Source organism: Oncorhynchus mykiss, chromosome 10 (assembly GCF_013265735.2).
Source record: "Oncorhynchus mykiss isolate Arlee chromosome 10, USDA_OmykA_1.1, whole genome shotgun sequence".
Lineage (NCBI taxonomy): Eukaryota > Metazoa > Chordata > Actinopteri > Salmoniformes > Salmonidae > Oncorhynchus > Oncorhynchus mykiss.
In genome coordinates this window covers 3,740,181-3,762,676 of record NC_048574.1, presented here as the reverse complement: position 1 = coordinate 3,762,676, position 22,496 = coordinate 3,740,181, and the positions used below count along the sequence as shown (strand labels likewise).

The following is a 22,496-nucleotide window of genomic DNA, read 5'->3' as shown; positions in this document are numbered from 1 at the left end:
GGCACCTCATGAGATAATATATGAGAGACTAGCAGCGTGTTTCGTCCAGTGGCGGACATGCAGAGTGTCACCATGGGTGATGAGGACATGTAGAGTTGAGGACATGTAGAGTTTCACCATGGGTGATGAGGACATGCAGAGTGTCACCATGGGTGATGAGGACATGCAGAGTGTCACCATGGGTGATGAGGACATGCAGAGTGTCACCATGGGTGATGAGGACATGCAGTGTCACCATGGGTGATGAGGACATGCAGAGTTGAGGACATGTAGAGTTTCACCATGGGTAATGAGGACATGCAGAGCGTCACCATGGGTGATGAGGACATGCAGAGTGTCACCATGGGTGATGAGGACGGTGACGCATCTTTCCAGATCTCACAACGTGGGTGCGGATCTACTTTCCGTGGGGGGGGGGGTCCTATCTCTACGGAGTGGAGACTGCACCCCTCGGTTGTGGCCAATGTACACTAACAGTCAAAAGATTGTACAATAATAGTGAATACATCAAAACTACTAAATAACACATACGGAATCATGTAGTAACCCAAACAAAAGTTTTAAAAAATCCAAATATATTTTATATTGGAGATTCTTCAATGAAGCCACCGTTGGCCTTGATGACAGCTTTGCACAATCTTGGCATTCTCTCAACCAGCTTCACCTGGAATGCTTTTCCAACAGTCTTGAAGGAGTTCCCACATATGCTGAGCACTTTTTGGCTGATTTTCCTTAACTCTGCGGTCCAACTCATCCCAAACCATCTCAAGAGATTGTGGAGGCCAGGTCATCTGATGCAGCACTCCATCACTCTCCTTCTTGGTCAAATAGCCCTTACACAGCCTGGAGGTGTGTTGGGTCATTGTCCTGTTTAAAAACAAATGATAGTCCCACTAACTGCAAACCAGATGGGATGGTGTATCGCTGCAGAATGCTGTGGTAGCCATGCTGGTTAAGTGTGCCTTGAATTCTAAATAAATCACAGACAGTTTCACCAGCAAAGCACCATCACACCTCCTCCTCCATGCTTCATGGTGGGAACCACACATACAGAGATCATCAATTCAGTCTCACAAAGAAACAAAAATCTCAAATTTGGACTCATCAGACCAAAGGACAGATTTCCACCGGTCTAATGTCCAGTGCTCGTGTTTCTTGGCCCAAGCAAGTCTTTTCTTCTTATTGGTGTCCTTTAGTAGTGGCTTCTTTGCAGCGATTTGACCATGAAGACCTGATTCACACAGTCTCCTCTGAACAGTTGATGTTGAGATGTGTCTGTTACTGGAACTTGGTGAAGCATTTATTTGGGCTGCAATTTCTTAGGCTGGTAACTCTAATGAGCTTGAACCCTGCAGCAGAGGTAACTCTGGGTCTTCCTTTCCTGTGGCGGTCCTCATGAGAGACAGTTTCATCATAGTGCTTGATGATTTTTGTGACAAAGTTCTTGAAATGTTCCATATTGACTGACCTTCATGTCTTAAAATACTGATTGACTGTTGTTTCTCTGTGCTTATTTGAGCTGTTCTTGCCATAATATGGACATTAACTTTTACCAAATAGGGCTATCTTCTGTATACCACTCCTACCTTGTCACAACACAACTGATTGGCTAAAACATATTAAGGAAAGAAATTCCACAAAATTAACTTTTAACAAGGCACACCTTGTTAATTGAAATGCATTCCAGGTGACTACCTCTTGAAGCTGGTTGAGAGAATGCCAAGAGTGTGCAAAGCTGTCATCAAGGCAAAGGGGTGGCTACTTTGAAGAATCTCAAATATATTTTGATTTGGTTAAAACATTTTTGGTTTACTACAATGAGTCCATGTGTTATTTTATTTTTGTTTATGTCTTCACTATTACTCTACAATGTAGAAAATTATACCGAATGAAGAAACACCCTGGAATGAGTTGGTGTCCGAACTTATGACTGGTCCTGTACATGTAAAGAATCGCAAGAAAACCCGCATTGCAGTCTGCCCTTCTCAATAAAGGGATCTGAGCGCTCCGTTGGGTACAGGATGCTTTGGCCTATCAGTGGCCTCGGACCCTGCTCTATGGATCTGATTCAGGCCACCGTGGCGAGGGTCCACTGTTGATTTTGGTGGCTCCCCTGTTGGGCCCGACAACCCTGGTTCCTAGAGATTATCCGCCTTTTGGGCGGGGGCCCATAATCAAATTAAATGGTTTGTCGCCCAACACAACCGTTTACCCCTTAACCGTGAAATACTAACCGACAACGCAGTTAAGAAAATAGAGTTAACAACAACAACATTCCTGAATAAACTAAAGTTTAACAATAAAATAACAATAATGAGGCTATATACAGGGGGTACAGGTTAGTAATGAGGCTATATACAGGGGGTACAGGTTAGTAATGAGGCTATATACAGGGGGTACAGGTTAGTAATGAGGCTATATACAGGGGGTACAGGTTAGTAATGAGGCTATATACAGGGGGTACAGGTTAGTAATGAGGCTATATACAGGGGGTACAGGTTAGTAATGAGGCTATATACAGGGGGTACAGGTTAGTAATGAGGCTATATACAGGGGGTACAGGTTAGTAATGAGGCTATATACAGGGGGTACAGGTTAGTAATGAGGCTATATACAGGGGGTACAGGTTAGTAATGAGGCTATATACAGGGGGTACAGGTTAGTAATGAGGCTATATACAGGGGGTACAGGTTAGTAATGAGGTTATATACAGGGGGTACAGGTTAGTAATGAGGCTATATACAGGGGGTACAGGTTAGTAATGAGGCTATATACAGGGGGTACAGGTTAGTAATGAGGCTATATACAGGGGGTACAGGTTAGTAATGAGGCTATATACAGGGGGTACAGGTTAGTAATGAGGCTATATACAGGGGGTACAGGTTAGTAATGAGGCTATATACAGGGGGTACAGGTTAGTAATGAGGCTATATACAGGGGGTACAGGTTAGTAATGAGGCTATATACAGGGGGTACAGGTTAGTAATGAGGCTATATACAGGGGGTACAGGTTAGTAATGAGGCTATATACAGGGGGTACAGGTTAGTAATGAGGCTATATACAGGGGGTACAGGTTAGTAATGAGGCTATATAAAGGGGGTACAGGTTAGTAATGAGGCTATATACAGGGGGTACAGGTTAGTAATGAGGCTATATACAGGGGGTACAGGTTAGTAATGAGGCTATATACAGGGGGTACAGGTTAGTAATGAGGCTATATACAGGGGGTACAGGTTAGTAATGAGGCTATATACAGGGGGTACAGGTTAGTAATGAGGCTATATACAGGGGGTACAGGTTAGTAATGAGGCTATATACAGGGGGTACAGGTTAGTAATGAGGCTATATACAGGGGGTACAGGTTAGTAATGAGGCTATATACAGGGGGTACAGGTTAGTAATGAGGCTATATACAGGGGGTACAGGTTAGTAATGAGGCTATATACAGGGGGTACAGGTTAGTAATGAGGCTATATACAGGGGGTACAGGTTAGTAATGAGGCTATATACAGGGGGTACAGGTTAGTAATGAGTCTACTATATACAGGGGGTACAGGTTAGTAATGAGGCTATATACAGGGGGTACAGGTTAGTAATGAGTCTATATACAGGGGGTACAGGTTAGTAATGAGGCTATATACAGAGGGTACCGGTACCAAGTCAATGTGTGGGGGTACAGGTTAATAATGAGTCTATATACAGGGGGTACCGGTACCAAGTCAATGTGTGGAGGTACAGGTTAGTAATGAGGCTATATACAGGGGGTACCGGTACCAAGTCAATGTGTGGGGGTACAGGTTAGTAATGAGGCTATATACAGGGGGTACCGGTACCAAGTCAATGTGTGGGGGTACAGGTTAATAATGAGTCTATATACAGGTGGTACCGGTACCAAGTCAATGTGTGGGGGTACAGGTTAGTAATGAGGCTATATACAGGGGGTACAGGTTAGTAATGAGGCTATATACAGGGGGTACAGGTTAGTAATGAGGCTATATACAGGGGGTACCGGTACCAAGTCAATGTGTGGGGGTACAGGTTAGTAATGAGGCTATATACAGGGGGTACCGGTACCAAGTCAATGTGTGGGGGTACAGGTTAATAATTAGGCTATATACAGGGGGTACCGGTACCAAGTCAATGTGTGGGGGTACAGGTTAGTAATGAGGCTATATACAGGGGGTACCGGTACCAAGTCAATGTGTGGGGGTACAGGTTAGTAATGAGGCTATATACAGGGGGTACCGGTACCGAGTCAATGTGTGGGGGTACCGGTTAGTAACGAGGCTATATACAGGGGGTACCAGTTAGTAATGAGACTATATACAGGGGGTACCGGTACCAAGTCAATGTGTGGGAGTTCAGGTTAGTAATGAGGCTATATACAGGGGGTACCGGTACCGAGTCAATGTGTGGGGGTACAGGTTAGTAATGAGACTATATACAGGGGGTACCAGTACCAAGTAAATGTGTGGGGGTACAGGTTAGTAATGAGGCTATATACAGGGGGTACAGGTTAGTAATGAGGCTATATACAGGGGGTACCGGTACCAAGTCAATGTGGAGGCTATATACAGGGGGTACCGGTACCAAGTCAATGTGTGAGGGTACAGGTTAGTCGAAGTAATTTCTACATGTAGGTGAAGTGACTATGCAGAGATCATAAACAGTTTATGGGGCCTAAACCCACAGATCCCGTATCTGCTGTCGAGGGTGGCAAATTGTTTGCGTGTGCCTTGGGTTGCCGTGGCAGCGAGCGAGTCCACAGTTTCCGGTGTTACTACCAAGGGCGAGCTCGATATCCATTGGCCCGTTTTGGGGTTGCAGCGTGATTTCAGGTGACTATGATTTGTTTTTGACTCCCCGTAGTATGTTATACCTTGTTCCCTCCTTCAGAGAACAGTAGTTATTGCCATAACTGTACGCTATCGTATGCCCTTACGTGTGTGTGTGTGTGTGTGTGTGTGTGTGTGTGTGTGTGTGTGTACCTGCGGGTGTGTCTCTCAGCAGCTCTGTGCAGCGTTGGACCAGCAGAGAGAACATGGCCAGACCCAGAGCTGTAGTCTGTTCCTGTAACACAGATCTCACCTCACTGTCTCCTCCTAGAGAGAGGAGAGGAGAGGAGGAGGAGAGGAGAAAGAAGAGAAAGCGGAGAGAGGAGAGAGAGAGGGGAGAGAGAAGAGAGAGAAAGAGAGAGAGAGAGAGGGGAGAGAGAAGAGAGAGAGGAGAGAGGAGAGAGAAGAGAGAGAAGAGAGAGAGAGGGGAGAGAGAAGAAAGAAGAGAAAGGGGAGAGAGGAGAGAGAAGAGAGGAGCGAGAAGAGAGAAGAGAGAAAAAGAGAGCGAGAGAGAGAAGAGAGAGAGAGAGAGAGAGAGAGAGAGAGAAGAGAGAGAGAAGAAGAGAGAAAAAGAGAGAAGAGAGAGAGAGAGAGAGAAACATTTAGTCACAGGCTTGAGTGTTGCTGGCACAAGGTCACACTTCTGTGTGTATGTTACCTCTGCTCTGAGCGTTGTGTATCGTGAACATGTTAATGGTGATGATCTGCAACATGCGTGTGCTGCCCAGAGGAGAGGGGCTGTGTTGGAGCAGCACGGTGAACTCCTGGAGAACCCGACTGGCCACCGAAGGGAACGACTCCATGCTGCAACACATTATGCTAATTTAGCAGACACTCCTTACCCAGAGGGACTTACAGACGTCACAGAAAGACAACCACGCATCACAGGGACTGGAAGCTAAATCTATCTTACGAAACAGCAGCTAACTCTCATAATCAGTGCGAGTTAGAAAAGCTGTCTGTGACAAGACTACATGAAAATGAAGTCTACATATTTTAAAAAACAAGCTTGCGCACACACACACACACACACACACACACAGGGCAGAGTACTCACCCCACTTTAGTGAAGAGTTTTCCGTGAGCGTGGAGGAAGCTGAGTGTAAACCTCTTATTGAGCTGCAGACAGAAGCAGAGAGACAGGAGCAACAGAGCACTGATGAGTCAGACAGTCTGTCATTGATTAGACATGTCTGTCCTGCCATCTATCACTGTTAAATGCTATTTCTCTGTGACATCATTGGCCTTGGTATGAGTGCTATTATAAGAGCTAGGTGAAGGGGACGGGTTATAACAGCTAGGTGAAGGGGACTGGTTATAACAGCTAGGTGAAGGGGACGGGTTATAACAGCTAGGTGAAGGGGACGGGTTATAACAGCTAAGTGAAGGGGACGGGTTATAACAGCTAGGTGAAGGGGACGGGTTATAACAGCTAGGTGAAAGGGATGGGTTATAACAGTGGTTATAACAGCTAGGTGAAGGGGACTGGTTATAACAGCTAGGTGAAGGGGAATGGTTATAACAGCTAGGCGAAGGGGACTGGTTATAACAGCTAGGTGAAGGGGACGGGTTATAACAGCTAGGTGAAGGGGACTGGTTATAACAGTAGTTATAACAGCTAGGTGAAGGGGACGGGTTATAACAGTGGTTATAACAGCTAGGTGAAGGGGACTGGTTATAACAATGGTTATAACAGCTATTTGAAGGGGACTGGTTATAACAGTGGTTATAACAGCTATGTGAAGGGGACTGGTTATAACAGCTATGTGAAAGGGACTGGCTATAACAGGTTACAACAGCTAGGTGAAGGGACTGGCTATAACAGGTTACAACAGCTAGGTGAAGGGGACTGGCTATAACAGGTTACAGCAGCTAGGTGAAGGGGACTGCCTATAACATGTTACAACAGCTAGGTGAAGGGGACTGGCTATAACAGGTTACAACAGCTAGGTGAAGGGGACTGGCTATAACAGGTTACAACAGCAAGGTGAAGGGGACTGGCTATAACAGGTTACAACAGCAAGGTGAAGGGGACTGGCTATAACAGGTTACAACAGCTAGGTGAAGGGGACTGGCTATAACAGGTTACAACAGCAAGGTGAAGGGGACTGGCTATAACAGGTTACAACAGCAAGGTGAAGGGGACTGGCTATTAACAGGTTACAACAGCTAGGTGAAGGGGACTGGCTATAACAGGTTACAACAGCTAGGTGAAGGGGACTGGCTGTAACAGGTTACAACAGCTAGGTGAAGGGGACTGGCTATAACAGGTTACAACAGCAAGGTGAAGGGGACTGGCTATTAACAGGTTACAACAGCTAGGTGAAGGGGACTGGCTATAACAGGTTACAACAGCTAGGTGAAGGGGACTGGCTGTAACAGGTTACAACAGCTAGGTGAAGGGGACTGGCTATAACAGGTTACAACAGCTAGGTGAAGGGGACTGGCTGTAACAGGTTACAACAGCTAGGTGAAGGGGACTGGCTATAACAGGTTACAACAGCTAGGTGAAGGGGACTGGCTGTAACAGGTTACAACAGCTAGGTGAAGGGGACTGGCTGTAACAGGTTACAACAGCTAGGTGAAGGGGACTGAGCAGAAAGGAGAGGGAATGAGAGAATTTGACAACAGGCCAACTTACATCAGAAAATAAGAAAGAAAGGAGGGAAACAGAGAAAGAGTAAATGAGTCTTGGAAACAAACAGAGATTTCTCACTAACTATTGATTTATCAATGGGGGTCGTCTTCAGAAACACCCTGTGTGTGTCTGCATGGTGAGAGAGGATGTGTGTGTGTGTGTGTGTGTGTGTGTGTGTGTGAGGATGTGAGTCTGTGTGCGCGTGTGTTTACGGGGTAGTATCTCCATGGAGATGGCAATAACAAGAGCACCATGGCCCACGAAGCACCGTCTGTCTGCTACAGAGGGTGTGTCACAGAGCACCACTTCCTGGGAGAGAAAACATCTCTAGTATGTAAAACATCTCTAGTATGTGTGTGTGGAAGGAGAGAAATATGATCCGGAATCTGGTAAAATCAACAAACAGAGACACAGAGAGAGGACAGAGAAAGAGAGAGAGAGACACAGAGAGAGGACAGAGAAAGAGAGAGAGAGGCAGACAGAGAGAAAGAGAGAGACATATTTCCCTCAGATTACACAGATCCACAAAGAATTCGAAAACAAATCCTATTTTGATAACCTCCCATATCTACTGGGTGAAATTCCACAGTGTGCCATCACAGCAGCAAGATTTGTGACCTGTTGCCACGAGAAAAGGGCAACCAGTGAAGAACAAACACCATTGTAAATACAACCCATATTTGTGCTTATTTATTTTATCTTGTGTCCTTTAACCATTTGTACATTGTTAAAACACTGTATATATACATAATATGACATTTGTAATGTCTTTACTGTTTTGAAACCTCTGTATGTGTAATGTTTACTGTTAATTTTTATTGTTTATTTCACTTTATATATTCACTTTGTATGTTGTCTACCTCACTTGCTTTGGCAATGTTAACACATGTTTCCCATGCCAATAAAGCCCTTGAATTGAATTGAGAGAGAGAGACAGACAGACACAGAGAGAGACACATAGAGAGATACAGAGAGACCCAGAGAGAGACACAGAGAGAGACACAGAGAGACCCAGAGAGAGACACAGAGAGACAGAGAGAGACAGAGAGAGACACAAAGAGACAGAGAGACACAGAGAGACACAGAGACACAAAGAGACACAGAGACACACAGAGAGAGACAGAGAGACACAGATAGACACAGAGAGAGACAGAGAGAGACAGAGAGACACAGATAGACACAGAGAGAGACACAGAGACACAGAGAGACCCAGAGAGACCCAGAGAGACACAGAGAGACACAGAGAGACACAGAGAGAGAGACACAGAGAGAGAGACACAGAGAGAGAGACACAGAGAGACCCAGAGAGACCCAGAGACACAGAGAGACACAGAGAGACCCAGAGAGACAAAGAGAGACACAGAGAGACACAGAGAGAGAGACACAGAGAGAGAGACACAGAGAGACACAGAGAGACCCAGAGAGACACAGAGAGAGACACAGAGAGAGACACAGAGAGACACAGAGAGAGACACAGAGAGAGACACAGAGAGAGACACAGAGAGAGACCCAGAGAGAGACCCAGAGAGACCCAGAGAGACACAGAGAGACCCAGAGAGACACAGAGAGAGACCCAGAGAGACACAGAGAGAGACAGAGACACAGAGAGACACAGAGAGACAGAGAGACACAGAGAGAGAGACACAGAGAGAGAGAGACAGAGAGACACAGAGAGACACAGAGAGACACAGAGAGACACAGAGAGACAGAGAGTAAAGACAACATCCAGTATAAAAGAGCTGGAACAGAACCAGAAGAGAAGCTGCAGATAATCCAGAAGAGTGTGTATATGCATGGATGGTGTGTGTGTGGTGTGTGTGTGGTGTGTGTGTGTGGTGTGTGTGTGGGTGTCAGTGTAAAGTGTTCTACTCACATCACTAGGGCTGAGGTTGCCCAGTTCTCCTTCCTGTTCAGAGTCTCTGCTGGACTCGCTGCCCCCGCGGTGTGATGACGGAACCCCTGCCTGTCCAATAGGGCCGACCCAGATCTCCACCCTGGCCCCTTCCTCCCCCCGTCCTCCTCCTCGGACCCCGGGGCCCCTGGACCCCCCCTCCCACTCCTGCTTCCTCCTCCGCTCCATCTGGTCCGCCTGGGGGGGTGAAAGGTCAAGGGGTCAGGGGTCAAAGGGGCAGGTGAGAATCCCTGCTTCCCAATATCACGTGTTATAAAGGCCTGGTGTTAGGTTGTGTTTGGTCAATGAATACATTAGCTGGGTTATGACTTGAGGTGTGTGTGTCTTTTATGTGTATGTGTGGTGTATGTGTGTGTGTGTGTATGTGTGTGTGGTGTGTGTGTGTGTGTGTGTGTGTGTGTGGTGTGTGGTTTGTGTGTGGTGTGTGGTGTGTGTGTGTTCGGTGTGTGTGTGGTGTGTGTGTATGTGTGTGTGGTGTGTGTGTATGTGTGTGTGTGTGTGTGGTGTGTGTGTGTGTCTGACCTTGCGTTTGGCCTCTTCAAACAGACTCATGAGACTCTCCTTGGCAGTGAGGATGGGGTTGGAGGCAGCAAGGCTACGCATGTAGTAATACACTGCATCCAACTTCCTCTTCTAGAGAGAGAGGGGGGGTGGGGGGGGAGAGAGGGGTGAGGGGGGGGAGAGGGGGGAGAGGAGAGGGAGAGCGAGAGATGGGAGGAAGGGAGAGAGAGAGGGGGAGGAGAGGGAGGAAAGGAGAGAGAGAGCGCGAGAGAGGGGAGGAAAGGAGAGAGAGAGGGGAGGAGAGGGGGGAGAGGGAGGGGGAGGAGAGGGAGGAAAGGAGAGAGAGAGAGCGAGAGAGGGGAGGAAAGGAGAGAGAGAGGGGGAGGAGGAGGGGGAGGAAAGGAGAAAGGGGGGGAGAGGGAGGAAAGGAGAGAGGGGGGGAGAGGGAGGAAAGGAGTGAGAGAGAGAGGGAGAGGGGGAGGAGAGGGAGGAAAGGAGGGAGAGAGAGCGAGAGAGGGGAGGAAAGGAGGGAGAGAGGGGGAGGAGAGGGGGGAAGGAGAGAGAGAGAGGGAGGGAGGGGGGAAAGGAGAGAGAGAGCGAGAGAGGAAGGAGAGAGAAGGGGGAGAAAGAAAGAGAGAGGGGGCGAAGAAGAGGGGAGGAAAGGAGAGATTGAGAAATATGTGATATTTCTCTTAAGATCTTGGCTATACTGGCCACACAAAAAAAGTACAGTTCACCCCCCCCCCCCCCCCTCCCTTCGACTCTCACCGTGTAAACAGTGATCCTCCCCTCTCCTCCCCCTCTCACCCCCCCCTCCCTTCGACTCTCACCGTGTAAACAGCCAGCAGGGCCAGCTGGTTGTAAGGTCGTCCGTTCTTAGGAGCAATCTGCTGGGCCTTCAGGTACCAGCTAGACGGGAGGAGGAAGAGAGGAGCACATTGTGTCTGAGTCTCCTTCGCAAGAGAGACCTATAAAGGAGTCTTATTTCATATGTACAACATTTTAACAACACTAGTCCCCCCCCCCCCCCCCCCCCCCCCCCCCCCCCCCCCCCCCCCCCCCCCCCCCCCCCCCATTTACGATTCGTCAACGGACAGGAACACGGATAAGATGCTTTTCCCTGGTGGCCACGGTACGGTACCTGCGGGCCTTGCCGTAGTTAGCCGAGTCGCTGGCTTGCTCTCTGTAACGGGCGATGTCCCCCTGACAGATCAAACACCGCTGGGCACTGATCAGAGCATACTTCACCTGGAGCAACACACATTGTAACACTGTTCAATACACGTGGGACCCTAGAGAATCTACAACGGGGAGAACGAGGACACAATCCACACATTCAAATTGATTTAAAAAAATATATAATTTATTCGTTTTTTAACTTGTCCATTTGGACAACTGAAATGTATATTCTGGTTGTCGGGCCTGTAGGGAAAAAACTAAAATGTATAAAACTATTTATACAATTTTCCCGAGTTTGTCATAAGACAACGAACAGAATGCATCAGTGATTTCGTATTTCCTGCAACTCTCTGAAGAGGCAATGATGATGATGACGCTAAGTAGACGAAGGCTTTTCCCAAAAAACATAAATGAAATGTTGTTAACAGCCTGTTTACCTGCCAGAATGATATTGTGATTATTTTCCAAACTCTACCATCGCATGTGCTACAAAAACACTGTTAAAAACTCAAATTAAAAGATAACTACACCCAGAAATAGAAAATGTATTAGATTTTTCCAAAAGTGGTCTCCTGATGTGGTTTAAGCATTGCTGTGGACTTAGAACATCCTATTTCGTTGTTTTTTTTTTTTTCAGTCTGAACACTCATCACATGTACACACACACACACACACAGTCTGTAAACACACACACACAGTAGTCGTGTCGTTCTGAACACACATCACGTGTACACACACACACACACACACACACACAGACACACAGACAGACAGACACAGACAGACACACAGACAGACACACAGAGGTCGTGTCGTTCTGAACACACATCACGTGTAGACAGACAGACAGACAGACACACACAGAGGTTGTGTTGTTACCGTCTTGCGTAGTGGACGTGGTCTGATGGCCATGCCGTCCATGTAATCCTCCAGTTTAAATTGAAACACCGTCTGAAGCTTCTGCAGCAGTGCATCAAAGAACGCCGTCCCCTGGGAAACAAACACAGTGCATCAAAGAACGCCGTCCCCTGGGAAACAAACACAGTGCATCAAAGAACGCCGTCCCCTGGGAAACAAACACAGTGCATCAAAGAACGCCGTCCCCTGGGAAACAAACACAGTGCATCAAAGAACGCCGTCCCCTGGGAAACAAACACAGTGCATCAAAGAACACCGTCCCCTGGGAAACAAACACAGTGCATCAAAGAACACCGTCCCCTGGGAAACAAACACAGTGCATCAAAGAACACCGTCCCCTGGGAAACAAACACAGTGCATCAAAGAATACCGTCCCCTGGGAAACAAACACAGTGCACCAAAGAATACCGTCCCCTGGGAAACAAACACAGTGCACCAAAGAATACCGTCCCCTGGGAAACAAACACAGTGCATCAAAGAACACCGTCCCCTGGGAAACAAACACAGTGCATCAAAGAACACCGTCCCCTTGGAAACAAACACAGTGCATCAAAGAACACCGTCCCCTTGGAAACAAACACAGTGCATCAAAGAACGCCGTCCCCTGGGAAACAAACACAGTGCATCAAAGAACATCGTCCCCTTGGAAACAAACACAGTGCATCAAAGAACGCCATCCCCTGGGAAACAAACACAGTGCATCAAAGAATAAGGTCCCCTGCTAGTCCCAGTTAGCAGCACAAAACAAAATGCTAGTCCCAGTTAGCAGCGCAAAACAAAATGCTAGTCCCAGTTAGCTGCACAAAACAAAATGCTAGTCCCAGTTAGCTGCAAAAAACAAAATGCTAGTCCCAGTTTGCTGCACAAAACAAAATGCTAGTCCCAGTTAGCAGCCCAAAACAAAATGCTAGTCCCAGTTAGCTGCTAGTCCCAGTTAGCTGCACAAAACAAAATGCTAGTCCCAGTTAGCTGCTAGTCCCAGTTAGCTGCTCAAAACAAAATGCTAGTTCCAGTTAGCTGCTAGTCCAAGTTAGCTGCACAAAACAAAATGCTAGTTCCAGTTAGCTGCTAGTCCCAGTTAGCTGCACAAAACAAAATGCTAGTCCCAGTTAGCTGCACAAAACAAAACACTAGTCCCAGTTAGCTGCTAGCCCCAGTTAGCTGCACAAAACAAAATGCTAGTTCCAGTTAGCTGCTAGTCCCAGTTAGCAGCACAAAACAAAATGCTAGTCCCAGTTAGCAGCGCAAAACAAAATGCTAGTCCCAGTTAGCAGCGCAAAACAAAATGCTAGTCCCAGTTAGCTGCACAAAACAAAATGCTAGTCCCAGTTAGCTGCACAAAACAAAATGCTAGTCCCAGTTTGCTGCACAAAACAAAATGCTAGTCCCAGTTAGCAGCCCAAAACAAAACGCTAGTCCCAGTTAGCTGCTAGTCCCAGTTATCTGCACAAAACAAAATGCTAGTCCCAGTTAGCTGCTAGTCCCAGTTAGCTGCTCAAAACAAAACACTAGTCCCAGTTAGCTGCTAGCCCCAGTTAGCTGCACAAAACAAAATGCTAGTTCCAGTTAGCTGCTAGTCCCAGTTAGCAGCACAAAACAAAATGCTAGTCCCAGTTAGCAGCGCAAAACAAAATGCTAGTCCCAGTTAGCAGCGCAAAACAAAATGCTAGTCCCAGTTAGCTGCACAAAACAAAATGCTAGTCCCAGTTAGCTGCACAAAACAAAATGCTAGTCCCAGTTATCTGCTAGTCCCAGTTAGCTGCTAGTCCCAGTTAGCTGCACAAAACAAAACAAATATTAGACAGCAAGGCCTTTGATCCTGGAGGGGATCCTCTGCTGTCATCGTGCAAATGCTTGATTTTGGAAGGAGCTCGCCACTTAGCTAGGTAGCTAACTAGCTACTAAATTAGCAGAACTGCAGCGCATTTAGCACATTCTAGACAGTTCACTTAAGCTATAAGATATGTAGCTGGCAAACATTGAATTGCGAATTCCCTGCTGTAACTAGATCACCCGGAGCATACTGGACAATAGAGAGACTCACAAGGCTCCGGTCGTTGTACGTAAACAAACACCATGTGACTGGGGTCAACCAGGAAGCTTCATAATGATACGTGTGACATGAATAAAAAAAACGTCAAAGAAATGGTTTCAACGGTATTGACGGTATTGAAAAACCATCACGTGGCTTTTTTTCTCCAAATACCCCGGTATAAGGCCCAAGCCTATCACCTAAACGTTCACATGCAGGCTAATTATTTAAGGACAATTACATCCACTTGTATTTTTTTTTAATAACAATTTCTAGTGTTTTTTTTCCCGTTTATCTAATCAATTTAAGATGGGCTATTTTGGTTTATGTTCTTGAAGGCCAAATTCTATAGCTGGTGCTTACGCTACGTGGCGTGTGTTCAGTGCGTCTACCTCGTCCAGCAGAGTGAGCAGCATGGGGGTGATGCGCAGGGTTGAGTCTCCGCTGGGGTCTTTGAGGAGCTGTCTGAAGTGCTCTATAACCTGGTAGAACACGTTCTTCCATAGAGCCTGGTCCAGGTTCTGACTGTCACTGAACTCTATGTCTGTTAGGATCACCCGCTCATATAGGGTCAACAGGTCAGCTCTGGGGGGAGGGGGTGAAAAGGAGACAAGACAGAATGGAGCTTAGTCAGTTTTCAGACAAGTTGCAGCCCCCAACATATTACCAAGTTGGAGCTCCCACCCTCAAACCATCCTACCCTGTCCCTCCATCCTACCCTGACTACTCCTCCGTCCCTCCATCCTACCCTGTCCCGTCTCCTCCCTCCCTCCTACCCTGTCCCTACCTCTCTCCTACCCTCCATCCTACCCTGTCCCTCTCCTCCTTCCCTCCATCCTACCCTGTCCCTCTCCCCCTCCCTCCCTCCCAACCTGTCCGTCTCCTCCCTCACTCCTACCCTGTCCTTCTTCCACCCTCCCTCCTACCCTATCCTTCTCCCACCCTCCCTCCCTCCATCCTACCCTGTCCCTCCATCCAACCCTGTCCCTCTTCTCTCCATCCTACCCTGTCCCTCTTCCCTCCATCCTACCCTGTCCCTCCATCCAACCCTGTCCCTCTTCCCTCAATCCTACCCTGTCCCTCCATCCAACCCTGTCCCTCTCTTCCCTTCATTCCTACCCTGTCCCTCTCCCCAACATCTTACCTGAGTTGAGCCATGCGGTCCAGTCCGTCAGCACTGAGTCTGTCTCTAGATAAGAGGTTGCTGAGTTGTAACTCCTGGCTGTCTGCAGCCCTCAGCTGTCTCCCCAGCTCTCCCCTGGCCTGCTGCTCCACCTCCTCTGGTGTAAGACCTGCTCCAGCCCCGGTCTGGTACCCCTGACCCCTATACTCCCCGTAAAACTGGGCTGGGTAAATGCCATTGGAAGAGGGCATCTGGTAGGGGGTGGTAGGCATAGTGTGGTAGGGGTACGGGTAACGTGCATTAGGGTTGGCATTGTAAGGGTAAGGGTTGTCAGAGTTCTGGTACTTGTAGAAGGCCTGGGCCATGGCTGCGGCCTCCTGCTGGGGGTGGAAGTGCTCCCCCTGGCGGACCGGGGGACTCCCTGCAGCCTCGTCGTCCGTATCCAGGAAGTGCAGCGCTCCGTAACCTCCGCCCGTCTGCAGGTACATGGGCTGCTGCTGCTGCTGCTGGAGAGAGGCATGCTGGGAGAGCCGGAGAGCGGGTTTCTGGTCGGGGTTGTTGGGATCCCAGAGTCGCCTTGTTCCTCCGCCCCTTCCTCCTCTCCCTAGTCCCGCCTCTTTTCCTCCTCGAATCCCACCAAACAGGAGCCTTGGCCCGGGCTCCGTCGGCGAATTGGAGAGGTCAGTGTGGGCGGGGAGGATGAGAATGCCCCTCTCCTTACCACGAGGCACAGTGCCCTGCCTGAGGCGCCCCTGGGGGTCATCGCTGGGGCCTGAGGTGGCATGGGAGGTACCTGACTGTCTGTCGCTCTGAGACACTTTCAGGAGCCCTCCTCTCCCTCCTCCTCTGTGTCCTCTTCCCCCTCTGCTCTCCTCCTCCCCTCTCCTCCACGGGGGGCTCAAGTACTCCTCTCCTCCATCTCTCCTCCTCTCCTCCAGTGAGTCTGTTGAGGAGTCTCTAGTGTTTCTCCTCCTGTTCGGTAGCTGACCTCCTCCTCCCTCTCCTCCGTCTCTTTCCCTGTGCCCCAGTCGGTCTCGTCGGGCTCTGTCCTCCCTCCGATCCTCTCCTTGTCCCAGTCCGTCCAGGCTGGCGCCACTACTGGCAGAACTGGTGCTGTAGGTGCGATTCCTGGGTCTTCTGATGTTTGACTTGGAGTTGCGCTTAGAGGAAGATGACGAGTGGTGGTGGTTGTTAGTGTTAGCCCTGCATCTCTCACTCCTATCTCTGTTTCTCTGCATCTCTACATTCCTGTCTTTCTCTCCATTCTTCTCTCTGTCTATATCCGGGGGTTGGGGTCTGTTGTTCCCTCTCTGGTTGTCTCTCTCAGTATCTCTATCCCTCTGTTTTTCTCTTCCCTTTGCTGGCTGTGCATCTGCAGGACGGTTCGCTTCCCTCTCTCCATCTTCTTCCGACGCTCTCCTGTCTCTCTCGGTCATCCCTCGCTCACCCTCTCCTCCTCTTCTCCTGGAGTCCTGATTCTCCCCTTTCTCCCCTCCTCCTCTGTTCCTGCGGTTTCCCCTCTCTCTCTTCTTCTTCTCCTCCTCAGTCTTCTCGCATCCTTCATTTCCTCCTCCTACTCGTCCCTTGCCTCCACCTCCAGCTCTGCTCCTCCTGCCCTCACCGCTTGCCTTCCTCCTTCTGCCTACTCCTTCCTCACCCTCTCCTCTCTTCCCCTCCTCTTCTCTCTCAGGTGGGGCAGTCACACAGAGTGTCTGTATCTTCCCAGTCAGGTTCTCTACTCCATGGTCTGAGATGGCTGCTTTCCCTGTTTCTCTCCTCCCCTGCCTTCTGCCTGTCTCTTCACCCCCTCTGCCATCTTCCTCTTTCTCTCTCCATACGACTGGTTCCCTCCTGGCTTGGCTTTCCTCTCTGACAGGATCAGGGGGACCAGGAGCAGGTTTCTCTGTCTCTCTTCCCTCTTCCCCCTGGGTGGTGGTGGTGCTCCTCCGACCCCCAGGCTGGTAGATCTCTCGGTCAGGTTTACGGGTCTTCCTGGTGGTTTTGGGAGAGCCAGGGGAACGCCCTGCTGGTTCTCCACCCCTCTGGTTCTTCCCTCTCACCTCATCCCTCTGTCTGGAGTTGTGTGGTCGGTTGGCGGAGCCTGACGGTCCCTTTGCACTACTGCTACTACTGTTGTTGTTGTCTGCTCTGGTGGTGTGGTGGTCACCTCTTCGAGTCCTCTGTTGTGCAGGCGCTCGAGAGCATCCACCCCGGTTTGAAGTAAAACCTCCTCCACATTTCTCTCCTCCTCCTTTCCCCATCCCTCCATCTATACATCCAGGTTCAGTTGAAACGGTCTCGGTGGCGGCCATGTTGTGTCCTTCTTCTTGCTCCTCCTGTGGCAGTGACATCACCAGTTCCACCTCAGGGTCAGAGGTCATGGCTAACGGGTCTCCAGGGGAGATGACTACGCCGCCGTCCTCGCTGTCATGGCGACGGTTGCCGTGGCCAGCCCCGGGCGTGTAGCGCTGCAGGTCAGGGCGTTTTGACGGGTCGTTGCCGTGGTGACGCTGCTGTCGTTGGCCACGTCCCTCCTCTCCTCGCTCCTCTGTGATAGAGAGAGGGGTACGAAAGGGAGAGAAAGTGTTGGGAAAGAAATAGAGATGGGAGAGGGAGAGGAGAATGGGAGATATTAGTTGTGATGACTGACTTTTCAACAGAGACACACAATCCGTTCTAAAGGTCAGAGCCCCTTCTCCTTCTCTCTTTCGCCCTCTATCCCCATGTCCACTCCCTTTATCCTCATTTCCACTCCCTCTATCCTCATTTCCACTCCCTCTATCCTCATTTCCACTCCCTCTGTCCTCATTTCCACTCCCTCTGTCCTCATTTCCACTCCCTCTGTCCTCATTTCCACTCCCTCTGTCCTCATTTCCACTCCCTCTGTCCTCATTTCCACTCCCTCTGTCCTCATTTCCACTCCCTCTGTCCTCATTTCCACTCCCTCTATCCTCATTTCCACTCCCTCCCCTCATTTCCACTCCATCTATCCTCATTTCCATTCCCTCTATCCTCATTTCCACTCCCTCTTGCTCAGTCGAGTAAGTTTAGTTCGTTCTCAGTCTCCTCTGACTAACACACAGCAGGAGAAAGTGCAAGAAGGTGAGAGCAGGAGGTAAGAGAGAAAGCGATAGCAGGAAGAACAGTCTGCCTGATAACGTAGTGCACCTGTACCCCGTACTTCAACAAAGACAATGAACAATGACACAGCTGCCCCAGGGCCTGAATAACAGCTAATACCAGTCAAACACTAAATGTTCACGATCTGGGTAAAATCCTATGAACTTGGGCTAGGATCAATACGTCGGGACTGGCGTAGTTTGAGAGGGTCAAGGACGCACCGACGCCGCCTGTTTCGTTATCCAGACCCCCTGTCCAGATGTCCCGATCATTTTCTGACGCGTCTGCAATGTTGGTCGTGCATGTTTGTAGTATGAGCACGATTGGGCAAGGACGGTTGCCAATAGCTAATGAGCACTCAGCATGCCAGACCAAAACAACAACAGTGAAGAGGAAAGCAACAACAACAACAACACTGTGAGGACCGCCGAGGTGATGGGAGACCATTCCATTGGTCCTTAAGTCAAATCTCCACACACCTGGATCACCGGGCCATGCAAAACAAACTCCACCAATATTACATAGCCATCCTACCATGATAGAAATCAAAAAGATAATTATATCATTATTATTTTGTATATTAAGTCCATATTCTGGGCCTCTGTCTGTTTTGGTATTTCTGCACATAATACTCGGCACCACTAAAAAGCAGCTCACAGCTCGCTGTCAACATTTCTTTCCTACAACAACTGAGAAACGCAAGGCAGGATCAACTAAGGGAATCATCGTGTAACGTGAGCACGTCCTGGGGTTGAGACTGGACAAAATGAAAGATTTGGGACGAGGAAACCCGGAAGTGTGAGCGTGTAGTACGATTTTATAAGAGGTGTAGTGTGTTGCCCAGCATAAGTGGGTAAGATCAGTCAGTCCAACAGGGGAGTCTCCAATTTAAGGACCTGGAAAAGCTACTGGGTAGGTGAGCAGGGTTTAGTTCCAGCCCTACTCAAACACACCTGTTCAACTCATCATGGCCCAGACACTGAGACTGAAGATCATGATTGTCAGATTTTTATTTTTTTTTAAAAAACAGGTACCTTAGTGATGGCCTAGAATAACAAATATTCTCCATGACCACCGGAGTGGCCTCATCAATGATAATTTAGGAAAGATGTGTATATGTGTATGCTATATCTATATGTGTGTGTGTGTGTAGCTAGTTAGTGTGGCGAAAGCTACACCAGTGTGGTTGCCATAGTGATATACTTCGTTAAAAAATGTTTTATATAAAATAACGCTAAACAAAACATTATTCCCAACTTGTGTCCGCTAACTAACTAGTTCAACTATACACTTTCGCCAGGCTTCTTCCATAACAACAACGTTAACTGTGGCCTGTAAGAGAACAGCCACATAGTGTTGTTGTATTTGGGGGTAAAACCAGAAGCTCGTCTCTGCTGCTATAATACTAACCGACCACGGCAGCCGGTGGGGAACCTCGGTGGGGAACCTCGGTCTACGGGCTGACGGGGACATGACCCGACCGACACCTCGGGTGTGAGAGTCCGGGGGGGTGAGTGAGTCCTCTGGGCGGAGGAAGAGGAGGAGGAGGAGGAGGGGTGTTTTGAAAACAAAATACCACATGATGCTTCTAGCTGCCGTTACATCAGATAGCTAACGTTAGCTAGCAAGCTAACTACTTCGTTTCCGTTTATACGTTGTGTTACACCCTCGTTTGTTGTTGTTGTTCTCTTTCGTGGTTTATAACGATAACAGTCGGGTGATCGATCTCACCTCTGTGACAATCGTCGTGATGGTTGGTCAAAGTCGACGCTTCAGCTCGCAGCTCCGCAGCTGAAATCCGAACTCGGTCTAGTTCGTCCGCCATCTTCGTTTCTATGATTATACACACACACACGTTACACACACACACACACATTATACACACACACACACATTATACACACACACACACATTATACACACACACACGTTACACACACACACACATTATACACATTACACACACACACACTCGCACACACACACACTACACACACACACTCGCACACACACACATTATACACATTACACACACACACACACACATTTTACACATTACACACACACACTATACACACACACACATTATACACACACACACACATTATACACACACACACACATTACACACACACACATTACACACACACACATTATACACACACACACATTATAAACATTACACACACACACACATTACACACACACACATTACACACACAAGAATAGCGCGTTGAGAAACCAAAAAACACACCTGTGTAATATTCTGTGTCGCCAACAGTGTCAGTAGTCAAGCTGGAACTGTCACATTGCGTTTTTGTTGTTGTTGTTTTTTTTACGAAGTGAATTTGGATAAATATGAATTCAAAATGTTTTAGTTAAGATGCCGAAACAAGGCATAGGTAGGCCTACAAAAAAATAAACTACCATTTGTACTAGCCTACTAAACAAATCAGGCCATTGCCCAAAGTGATCTGACTTGCAATCCTTTTTAAACGATTTTGGAAAATGTTAAGATTATATATTTTTTAAATAATAATTAAAAAACCGTTTACTTTAGTTCTACTTCTTGTGAGATCAATAGGTTATTTAGTCGACTATAGTTAGCAGTGGCCAAACAGCTCGTCAGACGAAGCAATAACAGAGGGGGCGTTCGTAAATTCATTAATTATTCAGCGAATTTACGAACGCACCGGAGAGGAAGCGGGAGATCCAACACCCTCCAGCAGCTGGCGTTGTTTCGCGCACCAAGCAAGGAGTTTTTATAATGGTCAATGACTGTCGAATTTGGTCCCCCCCCCCCAAAAAAAATGTTTTTACCGGTTGTTTTGCTAGCTCGGGGGTTTGAACTTGAAAGCTTCCGGTTACTAGTCGAACGCTCTAAGCACTAGGCTACCCTACCGCCCCGGAGTTTTTATTATTATTTTTTATATTTTTTTATATTTTTAATTTTTAATAATAACAAATCAATACATAAAGCACGTGAGGGAACACAAGCATACATAGATTACAAACAATAGATCTGCCGCCCCGGAGTCTTCTCGAGAAAACGTCGACGTCAACAACCCTCATCGAATATTAAAAAAAAAAAAAATAGACTACAATAATAATATGTATCCACCACGCAAAGAATGGAGGGGTGGGAGCTAGACAGCCCACCATGCCGCTTTGTGGACAATGACTCCCATTGTTAGGGGCGAAGAGACATGCATCTTGTCAGTATAACCAACATCTTCGGAATTAATTAGGCAGGTCTGTAGCAGCTGATACATTTAAATACTGCCAATAAAGTAATGCTGCTAATAATGTCTTAACGTTTGCATTTATAATCGTAGGCTTGTGTGCGGCTGCTCGGCCAATGGAAACTCATTTCATGAAGCTCCCAACGAATAGTTATTGTGCTGTCGTTGCTTCCAGAGGCAGTTCGTAACGAAGACAGACGATTTGTACGCGCTTCAGCACTCGGCGGTCCTGTTCTGTGAGCTTGTGTGGCCTACCACTTTGTGGCTAAACTGTTGTTACTCCTAGACATTTCCACTTCACAATAACAGTACCGGGGCTGCTCTAGCAGGGCAGAACATTGACGAACTGACTTGTTGGAAAGGTGGCATCCTATGCTGGTGCCACATTGAAAGTCACTGAGCTCTTCAGTGGCATGGCTGTGTGTTCGATTTTTATACATCTGTCAGAAACAGGTGTGGCTGAAATAGCCGAGTCCAAACATTTATAGTGTATATATAGTGTATTTGCCAATGGGAGGCTTCAAAGGAACCAGTGGGCCATATAGAGCCCCACAGTGGAGGTGTGATAATACCCATAAAACCTTGCGGTCAAACAGGGAAATGGTTCCAATCGTTTTTCCCACCATTAATTTCAACCATACGGGATTTTAGAAACACTGCAAATAAGGGCTGTGTTTCATGTAGGTTTACTCTGGCGTTTTGATAACCATGTATATCTCTCTAGGACAAAGTGACTTTTATCAATATATTCATCTCTATTTCCTCTCAGATTCCAAAATGCCTATAGAGAAAATGTAGAGACCAGAGTGCTAACGTTTACCCGATAGATAGAACCTGATGCTGATTGATGGCTTTGGTGAAGTCCAGTGTGAATCTTGTCGGCTTCTTGCCTAAGATAAAATGGGTGGGTGGTAAGTGAAGTGAGGTTGACTTTGTCTACAGAGCCGTTTTAGATGCTGAAATGAGAGGTAAAAATGTAATATGTAAAAATAAGC

The 22,496-nt window shown here is 47.8% G+C and overlaps 1 protein-coding gene across 2 annotated transcripts in view; it reads right to left on the bottom strand.

Annotated features, from left to right (window-relative positions):
* Window positions 1–20,789, bottom strand: part of smg6 (SMG6 nonsense mediated mRNA decay factor) — a 40,889-nt gene extending 20,100 nt beyond the window's left edge. The window contains exons 1-12 of one of the 2 annotated variants that reach the window (XM_036989494.1): window positions 20,514–20,789; window positions 19,991–20,092; window positions 15,161–17,687; window positions 14,409–14,601; window positions 11,946–12,056; window positions 11,029–11,135; window positions 10,718–10,796; window positions 9,909–10,019; window positions 9,348–9,563; window positions 5,894–5,955; window positions 5,495–5,640; window positions 4,990–5,103 (exon numbers count right to left, since the gene is read on the bottom strand). In XM_036989494.1, the coding sequence (XP_036845389.1) occupies window positions 4,990–5,103; window positions 5,495–5,640; window positions 5,894–5,955; window positions 9,348–9,563; window positions 9,909–10,019; window positions 10,718–10,796; window positions 11,029–11,135; window positions 11,946–12,056; window positions 14,409–14,601; window positions 15,161–17,687; window positions 19,991–20,084 (3,760 nt within the window). In that variant the 5' untranslated portion in view covers window positions 20,085–20,092; window positions 20,514–20,789. Of the gene's footprint in view, window positions 1–4,989; window positions 5,104–5,494; window positions 5,641–5,893; window positions 5,956–9,347; window positions 9,564–9,908; window positions 10,020–10,717; window positions 10,797–11,028; window positions 11,136–11,945; window positions 12,057–14,408; window positions 14,602–15,160; window positions 17,688–19,669; window positions 19,953–19,990; window positions 20,093–20,513 lie in introns of those variants that run through there. The other variant, XM_036989495.1, reaches the window with a different exon arrangement.
* Between the last annotated feature and the right edge of the window lie 1,707 nt (window positions 20,790–22,496).